The following is a 16,773-nucleotide window of genomic DNA, read 5'->3' as shown; positions in this document are numbered from 1 at the left end:
TTGAAAAAAAATGCTGTGATTGTTTTCGAATCTCCACAGTCACTTAAGTGTTCATAGGATCTGAACTAATAGGAAATGTTCACCGAAATTTTGGCAACATATTCTTGAATAATTTTACTAACATTTCATATTATCGAAAAAAAAGGGGTTTGTTTTTTGACCTGTCTAAACTGGTTTCCACGCTTAAATAGTGGTAAAATAGAGCAAAATATTCCCAGTTTTCTAAATACCAAACAAAAGGGTTCTGTAGTGTATTAATTTGAATTTTCGTAATGTGCTATAAAATACTGAGTTGTATATATGTTTTTAACTCTTTAGCATTTTTTATGCATGTCATGGATGGAGAAACTATAATTCAACCTCCCTTTGAGAAGTGGTACTTGCGCTGTGGGGGGAAACCACCAATTTATAAAAAAAAATTCTCATTTCTTCCGAATTTTTTGGATCAAAATCGCTTGACTCCTTTTCTTCAACTTCATGAGCAATATTAGATGGCAGAGCAACAAAAATATCTTTTTCCTCTGCCTCAATTTTAAATCATCGAATTCTCAATTTCTTGTTGGACTCAAAAATAGGAATTTTTTCCAGGCATTAATATTTTTAATTAGCGCTAAAAAGAGTGAACTATTTTTCTTCATTTTCCTAGAGGGATTCAAGCAAATTATTCTAAAAGATTTAAATTCATTTTTTCATGCATAAACACGTTTTTCTCCTGCCCTAGGTGGAATGGGGGGGGGGGTGAACAGATAGAGACACCACCCCCAGAAAAAAAAATTACTGAAAAATCTATGTCTAGAAGATCAAATAGACCTACTTAGTGTTTTTTCATTAATGTCTAACACAGTGCATCTATTTCTTCATTCGTGTTTAGTGCAGAAAAGTTATAAGTCCGGGACTAATGCTCCTTCTGCACTAAATGAAATATGTGGTCCTTAAAACAAGAGCTTTGTTGTACAAGGATTGACTTCCCTTCTACACTAGTTGATTTCTCTACACGCAACTGTGGTAAAACCACAGTGAGCTCAATTTTGAAAAAAAATGGGACCTATGTTCTTTCTGAAATAATCGATTCAATTATGTTGAGTAAACTAGTGTATTATTCCTGAAAAATTGACACCTTTTATGTGCACCTAGCATAAAAAGTCTTCAAATACGAAAGAGTATTTCTTTTCTTTCTCTTTGACTGTACCTGATTTGACTCCAAACTCCAGGGCATTTTAAAGGAAAATAGGATGACAAACACACACATAGACGTACAGGTTTCTTTGGATAGATTGCAAAAATAAAAATATGGAAATGGAGAAAATCAGGCATACATGACTTTGTTTGGATTTATATTTAACCCTAGCGTCAATGACGAAACTTTTCCCTTACTCTCAATAACCCCGTACCGGGAAATCTATTTCGATTCTGAAAGCTAAGAGCAGAAAAAAACCTTTTTTTTCTGACACCCCTTCTATTTAAAAAGAACTTTTTTCTTATACCTCCATCCTAGGAAATGTGTGTATCCTGTTTTTAATGAAAAACGAAATGACTTATTTTCTTAATGGTTTATTCTTACGCTTCACATTGAATGGTATATATAAGAAACAAATCTTTTTCTTCAAATTTTTGTGATAATGGATGCATTTGGTTGTATGCTTTGGTATTTACTAGTGAATTTATAGTATTATTTTATTTATATCAGTCGAGCTCAACTTACGGCCAGCGGACCATATGGCCCGTTACATAGAAAAACACGATATGTAATTTTTTACCTCACTCTCATTTGCTCAACATTTACTGTAATAGCGTCTGACATTCGTAGCCATATACTAGAAAAAATTAAGCCATATATTCCAACTGAAAAATTAGTTTCAACGTGAGAGACACAAAGTTCCACAGTCGGTTTCAATGACGATTGCTTTCCACAACACATCATAACAAAAGCAACCCTTTGGTCAGCCAAAAGCCATAACTATTATGTTTTACAAAAAAAACAAAATCTGCTGCCGACATGATTGATCGAATGCTTCAATAAAGAACACTGGGTGCGGTGTCCTTCAAAATATAAATATACAAACAGTGTATATTATGAAACATTATTATAAACACAGTGTATATTATAAGTACTTAACTTCATTTTTAATCTTAATTATATCTGCGATAGTAACTTGAATAAATATCGATAATGCGGCAAGTTTCTTCATCTCTAAGATCTGCGAAGCTGACGTATGCAACTTGCAGTGCTTACAAATGTTCATATATTTTTGGAACAGGGACATTTTTTCGGACATGGGACTTAGAAATGAGTTATCAACTTCGTTTTTACACCCAAAATTGGCAAAAACATTGTAAAACATACCCCTACAAAAAAATGTTCATGAATATTGTTTTCACATTGTAGGGGGGAATACCCCTTTGCATGTCCCAACATGCTACAAATGTTCATGCTTTTGAGCTCTTGACTTCTTGCCCTTTCAGATGGGTGTTAACGGTGCATACAATGCTCCCTTTCCCACCAAATATAAATATTGGCTATGTAACTGTCAAACACTGAATAAAATTAGGGGCACAATTTCGAAGGGAAGGGAGTGATGGGGGGGGGGGGGGGGAACCATGATTACATGTGGATTCAGGGGTCATTTTACATTAGAATAATGAATATTGGTGTCAGAAGCATTTTAAAGGGTTTTTTATTGCTGCACAGTGTAATGGTACCCAGGTACTTGGTTACTGAATAATAGTATAAGAATTGTTAACGCTAAAAAAACCCCACCAAAATTTTTTCTGAAAACATGGTTACAACTTTGTTTAGTTAAGACTCATGTAAATAACAAGGATTGAAAGCAAATTTTGCCAAGACTTAATGAGAAATGATAAAAAATATGATAAAAGTCGCAAAAAGGTACTCGGGTAACAGGTCATTGATGCTAGGGTTAAACTGAAATGTAAAAGACAATGCTTACACTCAACAAAAATAACATTCAACAAATTTTGTGCTCTTAGTGAGACTTGATAAATGTCCCCCTTTTTTTTTATCTCCCCCCCCTTTTTTTTCAAAAATGTACATAGGTTTTTTTGTACACATTTTTTAATGCTAAAATTTAAAATTTTGAGAACTTTATGTATATTTTTCATGTTGAATTGAAATCTTCCTTGTTTAATTTCTTTAAATGATTTATATATTACAAAATTGAAAATTGACAAAATTTTTATGTTTGAAATATGTATTATTAGGGTGCCAATAGTGCAATGTTTTTTTATCATGCTTACTCCAGTAAAACTAACATTGAATCAGAAATAAAATTTGAAAATTTTCAAACAGCAAATTTGACACAAGAGTAAAAAACAACAAGAAATCTATTTAAAAGGATTTTAATGAATAAAATTTATTTTAGTACTTCTCCACAACTACAAAATTAATTGGAAATTATTCATTTAAATAAATGTTTAAGATTGAAAAATAAATTAAATTTGAAGGCATAATTTACAATATTGATGATTTATTCTGTTACATTTATAAAAAAATTTATATATATATATATATATGTCCACATGTATACATCATATCCATATTTAACCTGAAAAACCCCTTTTTTGTAACCATTTGTCCTAGTTGTATACTTTCAATTGCAAAAATGGTCAAAACAAGATGCAGAGTCAAGATATTTAAAAATTTAAAATTTTTAAAATATACAATCTGTAAGTTTCCATACAGGACCTAGATCCTAACTTATATTTAGGGAAATCACAAACATAAAAACAATCCAAACATAAGTATTTCACGTTAGTATGACCAGAATTCATCAAGAAATAAAACTTGATATTTAGTGACATACAACATTTCACACTTAATAGTGATTTACACATTTTCAGGAGCAGCTTACTAATAATATTTTTTCCCCAGAATCATACCAGCTTTTGAACTGTGTTTTTAAGTATCATAATATAACGATCATATTTACTTCTCAATAGAACATAAAATGAATATATATTCTGTTAGTAAAGGATAAATACTGTTTTTCACTTCGGCAACTTAGGGCGCAAATGTTTTTAAGGACCTGGGCACTGTACAAAAAGTTTGTATGGCTACTTTTCTCTTAAATCTCAAATCTGCACTTCTGTTTGACAAATTCTATAATGAAAAGTATATACTGAGGACTAAAAAGTAGCAAAATATACGTCCTTCAGGTTAAAGGTGAACACACTATGCATAAATATATAATACCATTTTAAGACTTTTAAGGTGGAAAGTTATTTACAGCAAAGTATTTGCATAACATAAATAATAACATGCCTCTTGCATAAAATTGATAAAATAAACACTAAAATACATAGATAAATAAATGAATGTTCGTAAGTCCAATCGCATACACATGGAAAATGTCATTACACCCAAAATTACAAACTCCTCTTATGTCAACATACGTGGAAGCAATTGTAATAATGTCTTTTATAATTTACACTATTTTAAACACCTTTCAAAATATGTTGATCCTACATATCCTCCTGCCAAAGCTTTTCGTACATTTTGCTCAAATACTCTTCTATTGTTTTGTAGCACTTCAGCGGCATCTTTATTTAAGGGATCTTCTGGATTTGGTTCCTAAATCAAACAAATTCAAGCTTCATTCAGTTGATAAAACAAGAAAGAAATCTTACAAAGTACACAAAAAACAGAATTTACATTATATAAATCTCTCCTATATATATATACATATTATATATATATAATAATAAATATATATATATATATATATATATATATATATATATATATATATATATATATATATATATATATATATATATATGTATATATATACATCAAACACAACATTATCATTAAAAGTCAAAATATAGTGAACTAACTTGAAGTCCCTAGGGACTGGATAAAACTTTCGAGTAATGGATAGTTTTGAGTTATCGGAAGTTCCTTTCCCAGCAATCTCAAGAACAATTTTTATTTTGTTTCTCAAGAATAGAGCATGATTGATAGACTATAACATGTATAGTTTGGATAAAATTAAATATTAGTATGTACTACATAAAAATACATAAAAAAAATTCCAACTCCTTACATTTTTTAAAAATCACATCTTAAATGTCATTAAGTTTTGCAACACAATCAAATTTATTAACATTTTCAGAATTTTCCTGGTAAAACATTTGTAAAACCTCCCCCCCCCCCCCCAGAAAAAGTTTTTAAAATGATACCATTTGTCTGTCACTTTTGCTTTGTTATCATTGCTGCTAGTGAAACTACAGCTTTTCAAGCAGTTTTAACAGTTCCTCTCCTAGGTAGTTTCTATCGTCATTGCACAGTTTTTTTAAGTCGCCCAGAAAGTAAATGTTACTTTTAAAAATGTGACCAAATTTTGCATCTTTCAAAGATTGGCCGGCAATGAAATTTTAGGTTGTCAGTCAAGGCAAAAAATAGCCCTATTCGCTACTTTTCACTCAATTTCGCATCACTATGAGCATTGAGGAGCACTATTGTAAATAAATTATAAGCAATGCATTAAAGATTTTTTTTTTTTGCTTCTTTTCTTGTTTTGACTGCACAAGAGACAACATTTTCAGAGCTCTCTTGTTTTTGCCGCATGTATACAGGTTAGTTATTGTTCTATTTTGTGAAATTTATTCTTTCAGGCTCTTGGGGGAAGGTAGGATGTTTTTGAGACCATTCCTCATGCTAAATAGAAAGGGCCTCATAAATTAAGGGATTGGTTTTTCCCCTGACAATGTATCAGTCCCATGTTCACGTTTTTCAATTTATCTCCTTACATGCCCTGGTTTTTGCATTTTGCATTTTCTATTTCTTGTTTTTCTAGAATATGTTTGTACTGTTTTTTTTCCAGCAGCTTTGTGCTGACAATACAGTACATTTTGTGTTGGTTTTTAAATTTCATTTGAATTTGTATTTGAAATGTACCTCATGTTTTATATATATATATATATATATATATATATATATATATATATGAGAACAAATCAAAAAGTTTTTGCATCTATTTTTTTAAGCCAAAATATGGCTGGGAATACAAAACGAATATGTACATTCCCAGCAGTGACAGTTCCTTTAACTGCACCAGCAATATCTTATTCTTGCTCGGAAGAGTGGAGCTGCTATCAGTCATTTAAGATGACGGTCCATCTTCAGAGGTCCACAGCTTATGAGCAGCAAAATGTTATTTGTTTTCTATGGAGCAAGGCACAAACGCAAACAGCAATTCCCAAGGAAATGCTCCCCATGCACGGAGAAAAGTCTTTCTTGGAGACTCACTTGAAAATACACAAGGGGCATTTGTCTCCTTTCCTCCATAGAAAACAAATAACACTTTGCTGCTCATAAGCTGTGGAAGTCTGAATACGAACCGTCATCTTAAATGACTGATAGCAGCTCCGCTCTTCGGAGCAAAAAGCAGATACGGCTGGAACAGTTAAAGGAACTCTCACTGCTGGGAATGTACATATTCGTTTTTTATTCCTAGCAACATTTTGGCTTAAAAAAAAAAGGCGCTAAGACTTTTTGACTTGCCCTCGTGTATACACACACAGTCAATTCTCAATAACTCAAAGTCGCAAGGAACCAGTAAAACGTTTGATTTATTGGTAGTAGTTTGAGTTATGGGAAGTTTCCACAAAACTTGAGAGTTTGGAACCCAATGAAAACTTCGAGATAAAGGAACATTCGAGAATATTGGAGATTTACAAACTTTGAGTTACCAAGGTTTGACTTTATATATACAGGGTGTTTCCGTTCAACCTGAATGACCTCTATTTTGGTAACCATTAGTCTAAACGTATACTTCAAATTGTAAAAATGTTCAAAATCAGATGCAGAGTTAAGATATGGAAAGTTTGAAGTGAAAAAAAAAAGTGACTCAAAAGATATAAAATTTAACTATTCATACAAGCCCTAGGTCCTTGTGTGCAAGTTTGCTGATGTGTTTAAGATGGAAAATATTTTCATTCCCTCCCCCCCCCCCCCTCTGCATGTGTGCTTAAGGAAAAATTTATGTGTATTAAATGTTGTAGATTTTTACTATGCCAGTTTTTTTTTTTTTTTTTTTTTGTACCTATCAACTCAAAATAATTAAATGCATGGGAAAATGTATGTTCCAAGTCGAAAATAAACATGCATTTTTATGTCATACCCTATGACAGTCAAAATAGGAAGGAGTTGAATTAGAGAAAGGGATTAAATCAGAGGCAAAAGAGAGATGGATTTATGAGATAATTTCATCCTTACGATCATAATGCCAAAACTGAATCATAAGTACAACTTACTACACCCTAGTCCAAACATTGAAATTCATTTAAATTTGTACAGTAGGCATAAATGTAAGTCTTGTAATGACTATGCTTCTTGGTTGGGTGGATGGGAAGGGCAGAGTGCAGCTTGTGAAGTGCAGCTACCTCCTTGTGGTGGGTTCTCAGTTGTTAATGCAATAAAATATATTTGCATTTCCAACAAAGAGATGCACAGTGTACATTTATTGGAAGAAAAAATAATAAACTGGATCATAAAAGTCAAAATATTGAAATGTACAAAAAATGGTAAAAAAAATCCATTTTTGGTTAATGTAACGAAAATATACAGTTTATTCTTGCACAAAAACTGTAAAGAAGTGTAGTTAATCATAAAGACTTGTGAAAACTGTGTTATACATAAAAGGAAGCATTTGAATGGTTTTAGAACAAGAATTCAAACATTTGTATTTTCACATAAAAATTTTGGAAATTGCTATTTTTGCCTTTTGTTCAAACCTTTAAACTCGTTTCCCGGTAGCTAAACCTTAACAATTTTCAAAAATAATACTGGAAATGAATTTCTTGGGTGCAAATACAGTGCATCCTAAATGTGCAAGCCAAAGTTCAAAAAAAAATTTTTATGACATACCCTAACTGTACACTGGTGTGCAAAAATTAAGGACGAGACGGTTTCTTCAATATAACTTTGTACAAAAGCTTTCCAAATCAACACATTTAATACCGTAAGATCCCAATACATAAGGACATGTGTAATGTAAGCAACACTTACTAAAAGAGAAATCAGAGGGATAAAAAGAAGCTTTATTGAAAAAGTAGCATGGAGCGCAATGCGACTGAAGGCCGAAACATCCCTGTGATGGGTGTCCAGCAAGAAACATCGGGTCTTTAGTAGGGGATATGATCTCCCCCGACTGCTAGGCAGGTTTCACAGCATCTGCCCATGCTGAGAATGAGGGTGTCAATGAGTTGTTGAGGCATTGCTGCCCATTCGTCTTGCAGCTCCAATTGAAGCTCTCGAATCGTTACTGGCGGTAAGGTACGAGCTGCCAAGCGTCTGCCTAGAAAATCCCATACATGCTCGATGGGATTGAGATCCGGAGATCGTGCCGGCCAATCCATACGTTCAATATCCTCACTCTCTAAGAGCTGTTCGGCAGCTACTGTGCAATGACATGGTGCATTGTCGTCCATGAAAAGGAACTGCGGACCCATAGCGCCTCTAAAAAGACGCACATATGGAAGAAGAATCTCGTTACAATAACGGGTCCCGTTGACTGAACCTGCGTCGAAGATGTGAAGGTCTGTACTGTTGGCCCTCGGAAAAAGGACCAACGGATGTGGAATGGTCGGGTCGGGAGAAATGAAGCAATGGAAACTGAATTTCAATTTAAATAACATTTTATTTAAAACATATGTATAAGTATAAATAGGAAAAACAAATATTCAACATTTATAAAATCAAATCCCCATAAACAAATTAAATATCTCCCCCCCCCCCCAACATATAGCAACAAGAAATATCACATTATTCGTTTTCTCTAAATTTCAGTTCTAAAACATCCTCAATAAAACAACCCTAAACAGCATGCCACATTGTTGGTACGGTCCAAGAAAAAAACTATTGGAAAAGTTCATACCCTTTTAAGTCCACACACAAGCACTTGGCACACAAAACATGAAGGCCACATCCACCAATAGGATGAACTGTTCAGTTGAAAAAAACACGTCCACTCGTGGATGACAGACCATCCTCTGTCAATGGTCACTGCATTCCAGGCACACCCATACCACAGTAGAGGACTCAACACCATATGCAGTACAGGAAATTATTTACCTGGTTTCTATGCCAAACAGGAGAACATTCAGTAGTAGAGGACACACAGTCTATTAGAGGTCACCTCACCCTAATAGGGGACACATAGTCTATCAGAGGTCACCTCACCCTAATAGGGGACACACAGTCTATGAGAGATGCCTCACCCTACACTGAACCCGTACGGTCCAACCAGCTCGGAACCTAGGAAGAGCAGCTTCGGATCCTCCGGTCCTGTTAAGCCTAATTCTCAATACATCAACTCTTTCTTTCTAAATTTTATTTTCACAAAACCGCCTTCCAAACATAGGGTACTGTTTTAGAACTCTTCCTGCACTTCTAGCAGGCAAAACGAATATTATTTTCACATTTCTTTAATAAACTTCCACGTCCCCTGCATGGACAAATCAATCAGAGCTCACATACTCACATCAAAACAAACCGTCTGCAGAATGGAAGCAAATCATAAGAGATCGATTGATTGATTGACTTTCTATTTAAATCATCACTGTTACCTCGACGCAATGACGTGACGTCATCAAAATTTGCATCTGTTGCATCTCAAAGCAACTCAACACAGTTACTATTTTAACTATTGTTTTTTTAAATTATCTTTTTCACTGCTTTCAGCAGAAAGATCCTCAACTCTTGAGGCCTGACGTCACGTCCGCCGATGGGCGAAACACGTGATTGACTTGTTGGGTGTTTAGTCACATGGGAATTTCATACGCCCGCCGGATAATTAAGTCTTTTGAAACTGGGAATCAATTTCTCTCGGATAGGTTTGAATTTACAGGTAAGTTCTAAACAATTTAAAATACATTCAAGCTTTTTACGAATCTTTCCAAGAACCAAAATAAACGGCTTTTGCCAACATGTACGACTACCAAGCATGATGCCTCCCCAAACGAGAACACAGTGACCTCCATACCTGTCCCTTTCAATGATGTTCGAGGGATAATTGCGGCTTCCCCACTCTCTCCAGATGAGTATGCGATGAGAATCGCTACTCAGACTGAATCTGCACTCATCTGTAAAGAGTACTCGTCCCCATTCATTCTCTCTCCAATTCCAATGTTCCCAGCACCACAGAGAACGCCTCCGCCGGATACGGAGCTGTGCAAACAGACCACCACTGTGCAGTCTTCTGACCACGGTAAAACGCGATATCGGTCGTCCAGTCGCCTGTGTCGTGTGTCTAGCGATTTCTCCCGCTGTCTGCCGCCTGTTTCTTCTGGCCTGTAAGACAATATACCGGTCTTCTGCGGGTGTGGTTCCTCGTGTACGACCACTACTGAACCCGCGGATAGCTGTTCCTGTAGTTTGAAATTGTCTCCAAAGTCGTGAAACGATGCTGTGAGCAATTCCGAACTCTGCAGCCACACTTGTCACACTGCCCCCTTCCTCCAACTTCCCAATGATTCGACCTCGTGTAAAATTATCCAGATGTTGTCTAACAGATTGATTATTCGCCATTTCTCGCTGAGGCAGCAGCTCGGTGTGATTTTAACTGCTATTCAGCGTGCAATCTCTTTGCCAGAAATACTGATCTTACACCGACAACATGCTCAGACATTCCCCCATTACGTCTGCCTGCATATCTGCGCATGTGCTACCGTACATCACCTTACTTAATCTCCTGATTGGTCTTTCTGTCCGCTCTGCCTCTTTGTTCAGCTGATATGCTAATTTTCCGACTTCGTCCTTAATTTTTGAACACCAGTGTATATATAAACAGTAGGATGGGTCGTTTTTAACATTTTTTAAAATCCAAAATCACCTGCCGTTGAAACAGTTGCGTATTGTCATCAAACATTAGTATAAATTTTTTTTGGAAATCAAAATACATTTAGATCCCCCACCGGTCCCTTGAAGTTTCGTAAAATATCGTCGCCTCAGAGCAACAGTAAGATATCAAATTCTAGAATAGGGTCTAAGATGTCTTACTGTTGCTCTGAGGCAACAATATGTAAAAATTGACATTTTTTGAAAAAATTTAAAAATTTTGAATGTATATTTTTTTAATCGCCTGTTGTGGTAAAAGTTGTGTATTGACGATTGAAAGTGTTTTTGTCCCGCGAAAACCGGCAGATGCATATCATATTGATTGCGTGGTTCCTACCGGGAAGCATGGAGAGGGTTCTGTGATGGTGTGGGGAACAATATCTTCACGTAGTTAGATACCTCTTGTTGTCCTGAGGGGGAAAATCACAGTTGAACATAATGAAAACATTCTCATCAATCATCTTCTATCTATGTTTCAGACACTTTCCGGGAGAAGATTTGGTGTTCAAAGATGACAACATCCTATTTACACACACCACTGTGTTCAAACATGGTTACATCATAATGACAAAGTGGAACATTAACATGGTGTCTCCAGTCCCCTGGTCTGAACATCATTGAGCCTTGGTGGGTTTTTTTAGAGAACAAAGTCCATGGACTGTTTCCTCCTTTATGCACTCAACTGAACTCAAGAAGGTCTTGCACGAGGAATGAGTGCGAATTCCAATAAGCTAAGAACACATGAAGTGAAAAAGGGGTGCTCAAAAAGAGCGCAAGCACCACAACCACTGGTTTATTGTAACTACTATCCCCGCTAGAACCCCTAGTAGATCCTGATAGCAGAAACAAATTTCAGCAGTTATCTAACTGACAACACTTTTTAATGACCTTGGACCCTGTTAATGCTTTCGTGGTTTAAATTAAACAGTAATTTTAAAACTATTAATAATTAGTCTACTGAAAAATGTGCATTATGTAATTATTTTCCTTTTACAGATAGATCACACAAGAAATATGAGTGGTTTGGAAATATACTTACCAAAAATAAATATTGCAATCCATAAACAATAGAATTTATGGTTAAAACAGGTTTCCAATCCTCCCTAAATGAAAGATTAAAAAAAAATCTTAAAAGCATTCAATGAAATAAAAGCATTTACTAATAATATATATATATATATATATATATATATATATATATATATATATATATATATATATATATATATATATATATATATGTATGTATGTATAAAGCTGTCTCTCGCCAGAGGAAATTTGGGTTTGTTAATGGACCCTTCACAAAAAAGTCCGATCAACCAAAACGAACCCTTTATAAAATTCTGATAAACAAAAACAGATCTTTCCCTCTTTTTTTATTGAAAGAGCAAATCTCAAATCAAAATAACGCAGTGAATGATAACTGTAGCCTGCATACAGGAGTCGAAACACCAAGTAGCATTCCCACTGCATTTAATTTATTACGTGTGTATGTTATGAGTACATGTAATGCGTAATACTAATATAAATTTGATACTATGTCGGACAGCCCAAACTTGCCCGAAGTTCAGATAGTTTATGGCCGAACGCTCTACCGAAAAAAAATCATCAATTTAACCGAACAACTAAGTACAGTGCTTTTAAGCTTTATGAAAATATGAACATATGCACAGGCTTTTTTTTTTTTTTTTTTTTTTTTTTTTTTTTTGCGGAAACCGACGTAAAAAAATGGAAAACTGCATTAGAACTTTGCTTTTAAAAAATGCATAAGAACTACAGGCTGCATCAAGGTTTTGAAACAGCAAGGGGCATTTTCGAAAACTTGATTTTTCGACCATAAGTCTACTTTTCGTCATTAGCCAGCCTGATAAGTTTTAAAATGAGAGGGGAACAATATATAAGATAAGATGTTGAAGAAAAATGTTTTTATTTTTGAAAATTTTTACAATTTGTTACTGCAGGCTGCTTGAACTGTTCATTTAACAGCACGGTTAAAATACAAAATAAATTGAACTATGCTCTTTTTTAAGCGTAGCTTTTTGAATGTAGTAAAAATGTGATAAGCTTTTTTTTTCGGTTTTTTTGCAAAAAGAAGAAAAAATATATATTTTACCCTTCAAATTGAGGTAGTAATTTTTTTATTTGTACAAAGAGTCAAAAACTCATTAGAAAAATATATATTTCAATATACGATTTATTATTTTTTTCTGAACAAAAAACAATTCTATTGTAGTCTGAAATCTTAAACCTGTTACTTATATTTTCGCTTACATTATGCTTTAATTTTCTTACACCAGAGCCAAAGCTTTAAAAAAAAAAAAAAAACATACATTTTAGAAGTAATTTAGCACAAAGTCACATCAAGTTTTCATAACAGCAAGGAGCGTTTCCTTCTCATTTATTTTCCATCCTCATATTTGTTATTCACTTAATTAAGTGTTCATGCAATGCGCGATATTTCTCAAATTTTTTGATGCAGATCGTCCAGACGCGGGCCCGAACACACATTCTCCTGGTTACGAGGAGAACGCTCTGCCGATCAAGCTATTCAGCTCTGTCGGTCATAGTGCAAGTTAAAGTTATAAGTTTAACCGAAAACCTCATTCTGGTTCTTTAAAACACGTTTTTTGGCAGAAAAAACAATTTTTAGACCGTGGGTCTATTTTTCGTCAGTAGCCAGCACGGTAAGCTTTAAAATAAGGTGTAAATCAAAGAAATCGATCAAAAATTGAGGAAAATCTGGCGTAGAAACCAAAAACAAGCTACAGAAATAATATATAAGGATACTATATACATACATTTCTAGTATTATTGAACGTAAGGTAGAATGGTAGATAAATATTGATACTTGAGGTGCGCCCCCCCCCCCCCCCCCGAATACTAGAAACACACTCAAGAATTACATTCTCAACAGAAAATAGGGAAAACACTCAACTTTAAGTGCCAATGATCCAGTTGCGCCATCTCGAAATTCTAAAACTTTGTTTTTACAATTTTTCTTTCTTTCTTTTTTTTTTTGCAGAATTATTTGAACTTTCACAAAATTATTTGATTTTCCACAAAAAACGGACCCTGTGAAAACTCCTGGACAGCCTTCTGATATAAAAAAAAACTTTGAGTTTTATCTTTTCTTTATCTAAGCTCCTCTTTGTCAAATATGAATATAAATTAATATAAAGGTACACAAAGATAAGCTGCAATAGCTATCAAAAAACCAAAATAAGCATCAATCAAATTTAGCTTATTTATCCATAGAAATCAATGTAGCAAAATTCAAGTACAGTTGAGTCAACTTACGTGAGGAATACATTCCAAGACCTTTTGAATAAATAGAAATTTCATGTTATGAAAAGGTTCGATGTTTTGACAAACATGGACAATTATTTTAGACACTTGTAAACAACCTTCAAACTGTTTTATCCATTTGTTAAGCATATCTCAATGTTTCTCACATAAAGAACTGATTTTTAAAAAATAAATAAATAACCTGCACTAGTCAACATAAAGTATTGTTACGACGCAAAAAATCAATGACCAATTGCAAAAAGGCATAAAGTACAATACTATAAGTACAGTATGCAATAATAATTATTATTATACTTATAAATAAAAGGTTGCACTATAATACTACTGTACAGTAGAGAGAGTAATTATAATTTAATTATAACAAAAACTAGGAAGATGATGTTAATTTGTGCTGTGCAAGATATCAGATCATTATGAATGGTCTTCTGCATATTGAGGAGGCATATCTTTTCTTTAACTGTAAGAAACTTTCTCTTTCCCAGCTTTAAATGAAGCAGCGCACATACATGATATTATATTTCATCAACTTTCATATTAAGAATTTTTTTAAAAAGTTAAAATGCAGATTGATTATTTGTAAATACTAACAAAGCAGTGTTTAGACTAGGACAATGTAGGGTCTTCCACTTTCAGTAATCAGAACTTCCCAGTGGATTGGGAAGGAGGCTCTGTACTCAACTTTACCTTTGATTCTTAGAAAGCACCCCAACTTGCCCATTTATCGGTAAAACGGCATCCTGATGGCCTTTTTGGTTATGAACTGGTGAATTTTTAATTTAAGATTCTTACTATTAAAAGATACGGAGCCAGTGTCGCCTCCCCTTGTTTTCCTACAATGTCTTTTAAGTGAAAATAGTGACTATCCGCCCCCTCCCTCCTCTCAACTTGGATTGCCATTGAGCTGACTATGAGAAAAAGGAATGCATGCCTTCCATCAATTATCAGTTACTACAAGGGATAAAAAGTGGCCTGGGCATTGACTAAACAATGCTATAAACAACAACAAATGAACTAAACAATGCTCTTCCAGGGGCCTTTCACTTTGAGAACAATAATGAACAATACTTGGCTTCATTCTGATAAGCCACTGCTGAACTCCAAGAATCACTACCCTACTCCTTGCACAAACTCAACATGGGGGGAGGAGACAATTTATCCCTTTGGAAGAATTAGACTGATAAGGATAAACATGAGAGGGAGGAGATTGATAGGATATTTATTGCTCAAGTTTCCAAAAACAGAATTGGATATTTATTTCATTGAAAACTTGAAAATAACATAAAATGTGAAATAAATCCGGCCTTTTTTTCTATTATTATTATTTTTTTTTTTTTGAAAAGTGTTAGATTTTATCTGCACAATTATTGTATTTGATCATCATTGCTACATGGAGGCTTTGCTATCAACTAAAACTACAGGGGGTAAAACTGTTTGGAGGGTCAAAAATACTGATTTTACTGAGCAAAATTTTTTTAAATACTGACCAACAATACTGACTAAAAGTAAATTAACAAACTTTGGTGTAACAAAAAAGGGTATCATACTTAGTGAAACAGATGCTAGTTTTGTTTGAAATATGCAGCAACATAATATACAGCTAATTTGGTACAAATTGACTGAGAGTTTAGTTTAATTCACATATTTATTGTATCTTTACTAATAATAAACTGAAAATCTGGATCTCCTTCTGGATGTCTGTGGCGCGCATAGTGCTTCCACCGTTTGACCGATTTTCCTGAAATTTGGCACACAATTTGTTTATAGCATGGGGGTGCGCACCTCAAAACGATTTTTCGAAATACAAATACAAATGTGATGACCAGCAACAGGCTCTGGGCCCAGCTAGGCTGGTATTAGTGAATTTACAATCCCCAGTGAAGATCAATGGCCCTCTTAAAACTATCTGCTCCCTTGCTCATTACCACCTCTTCCGGCTCCTTCACCTCTCCTCCACCTCTTACCTACTCCAAGGTTCAACTACCCTACTAAAATAATAAATTTTCTTAATATCCATGTTAGCCTGAGATTTGAATAGTTTAAAACAATGACCCCTTGTCCTGTTTTCAGTGCTTAACTTAAGCAATATAACATCTTTCAATTTAATAAATTTAAACAACTGAATCACGTCCCCTCGGTCTCTTCTTTGCTCAAGACTGTACATTTTTAGAATTCTAAGCCTGGAATCGTAGTCTAAATGAGAAAGTCCATTTATTAACCTCGTATCCCGCCTTTGAACCCTTCCCAATGCATTAATATCTTTCTTAAGATAAGGACACCCAAACTGAACAGCATACTCCAAATGAGGTCTTACCAAACTTCTGTATAAGGGCAGAAGAACTTCTTCAGATTTCTTTGAAATAGATCTATTGATAAACCCAAGCATCTTATTGGCTTTGTTAATAGCTATGCTGCACTGTTGACTAAACTTTAAATCCTGACTTATTAAGATGCCTAGATCAGTAACTTTTTCTGCTTAATGACTGAACTTAGCAAATAATAACTTGTACACTTATTTCCATGCCCTAAATGTAGCACTTGACATTTCCCAACATTAACAGCCATACCACATTTATCAGCCCTCACTGTGATATGATCTAGATCCTCTTGCA

At 34.3% G+C, this 16,773-nt stretch overlaps 1 protein-coding gene across 1 annotated transcript in view; it reads right to left on the bottom strand.

The window, feature by feature from the left end:
• Window positions 1–3,351: 3,351 nt before the first annotated feature.
• LOC129218511 (NEDD8-conjugating enzyme Ubc12-like) overlaps window positions 3,352–16,773 on the bottom strand; it is a 40,885-nt gene continuing 27,463 nt past the window's right edge. The window contains exons 4-5 of the mRNA XM_054852799.1: window positions 11,898–11,961; window positions 3,352–4,588 (exon numbers count right to left, since the gene is read on the bottom strand). Coding sequence (XP_054708774.1) covers window positions 4,448–4,588; window positions 11,898–11,961 — 205 coding nt within the window. The 3' untranslated portion in view covers window positions 3,352–4,447. The remainder of the gene's footprint in view (window positions 4,589–11,897; window positions 11,962–16,773) is intronic.

Source organism: Uloborus diversus, chromosome 3 (genome assembly GCF_026930045.1).
Source record: "Uloborus diversus isolate 005 chromosome 3, Udiv.v.3.1, whole genome shotgun sequence".
Taxonomy (NCBI): domain Eukaryota; kingdom Metazoa; phylum Arthropoda; class Arachnida; order Araneae; family Uloboridae; genus Uloborus; species Uloborus diversus.
The sequence above is the reverse complement of the archived record's forward strand: the minus strand, read 5'-3'. Positions and strand labels throughout refer to the sequence as shown.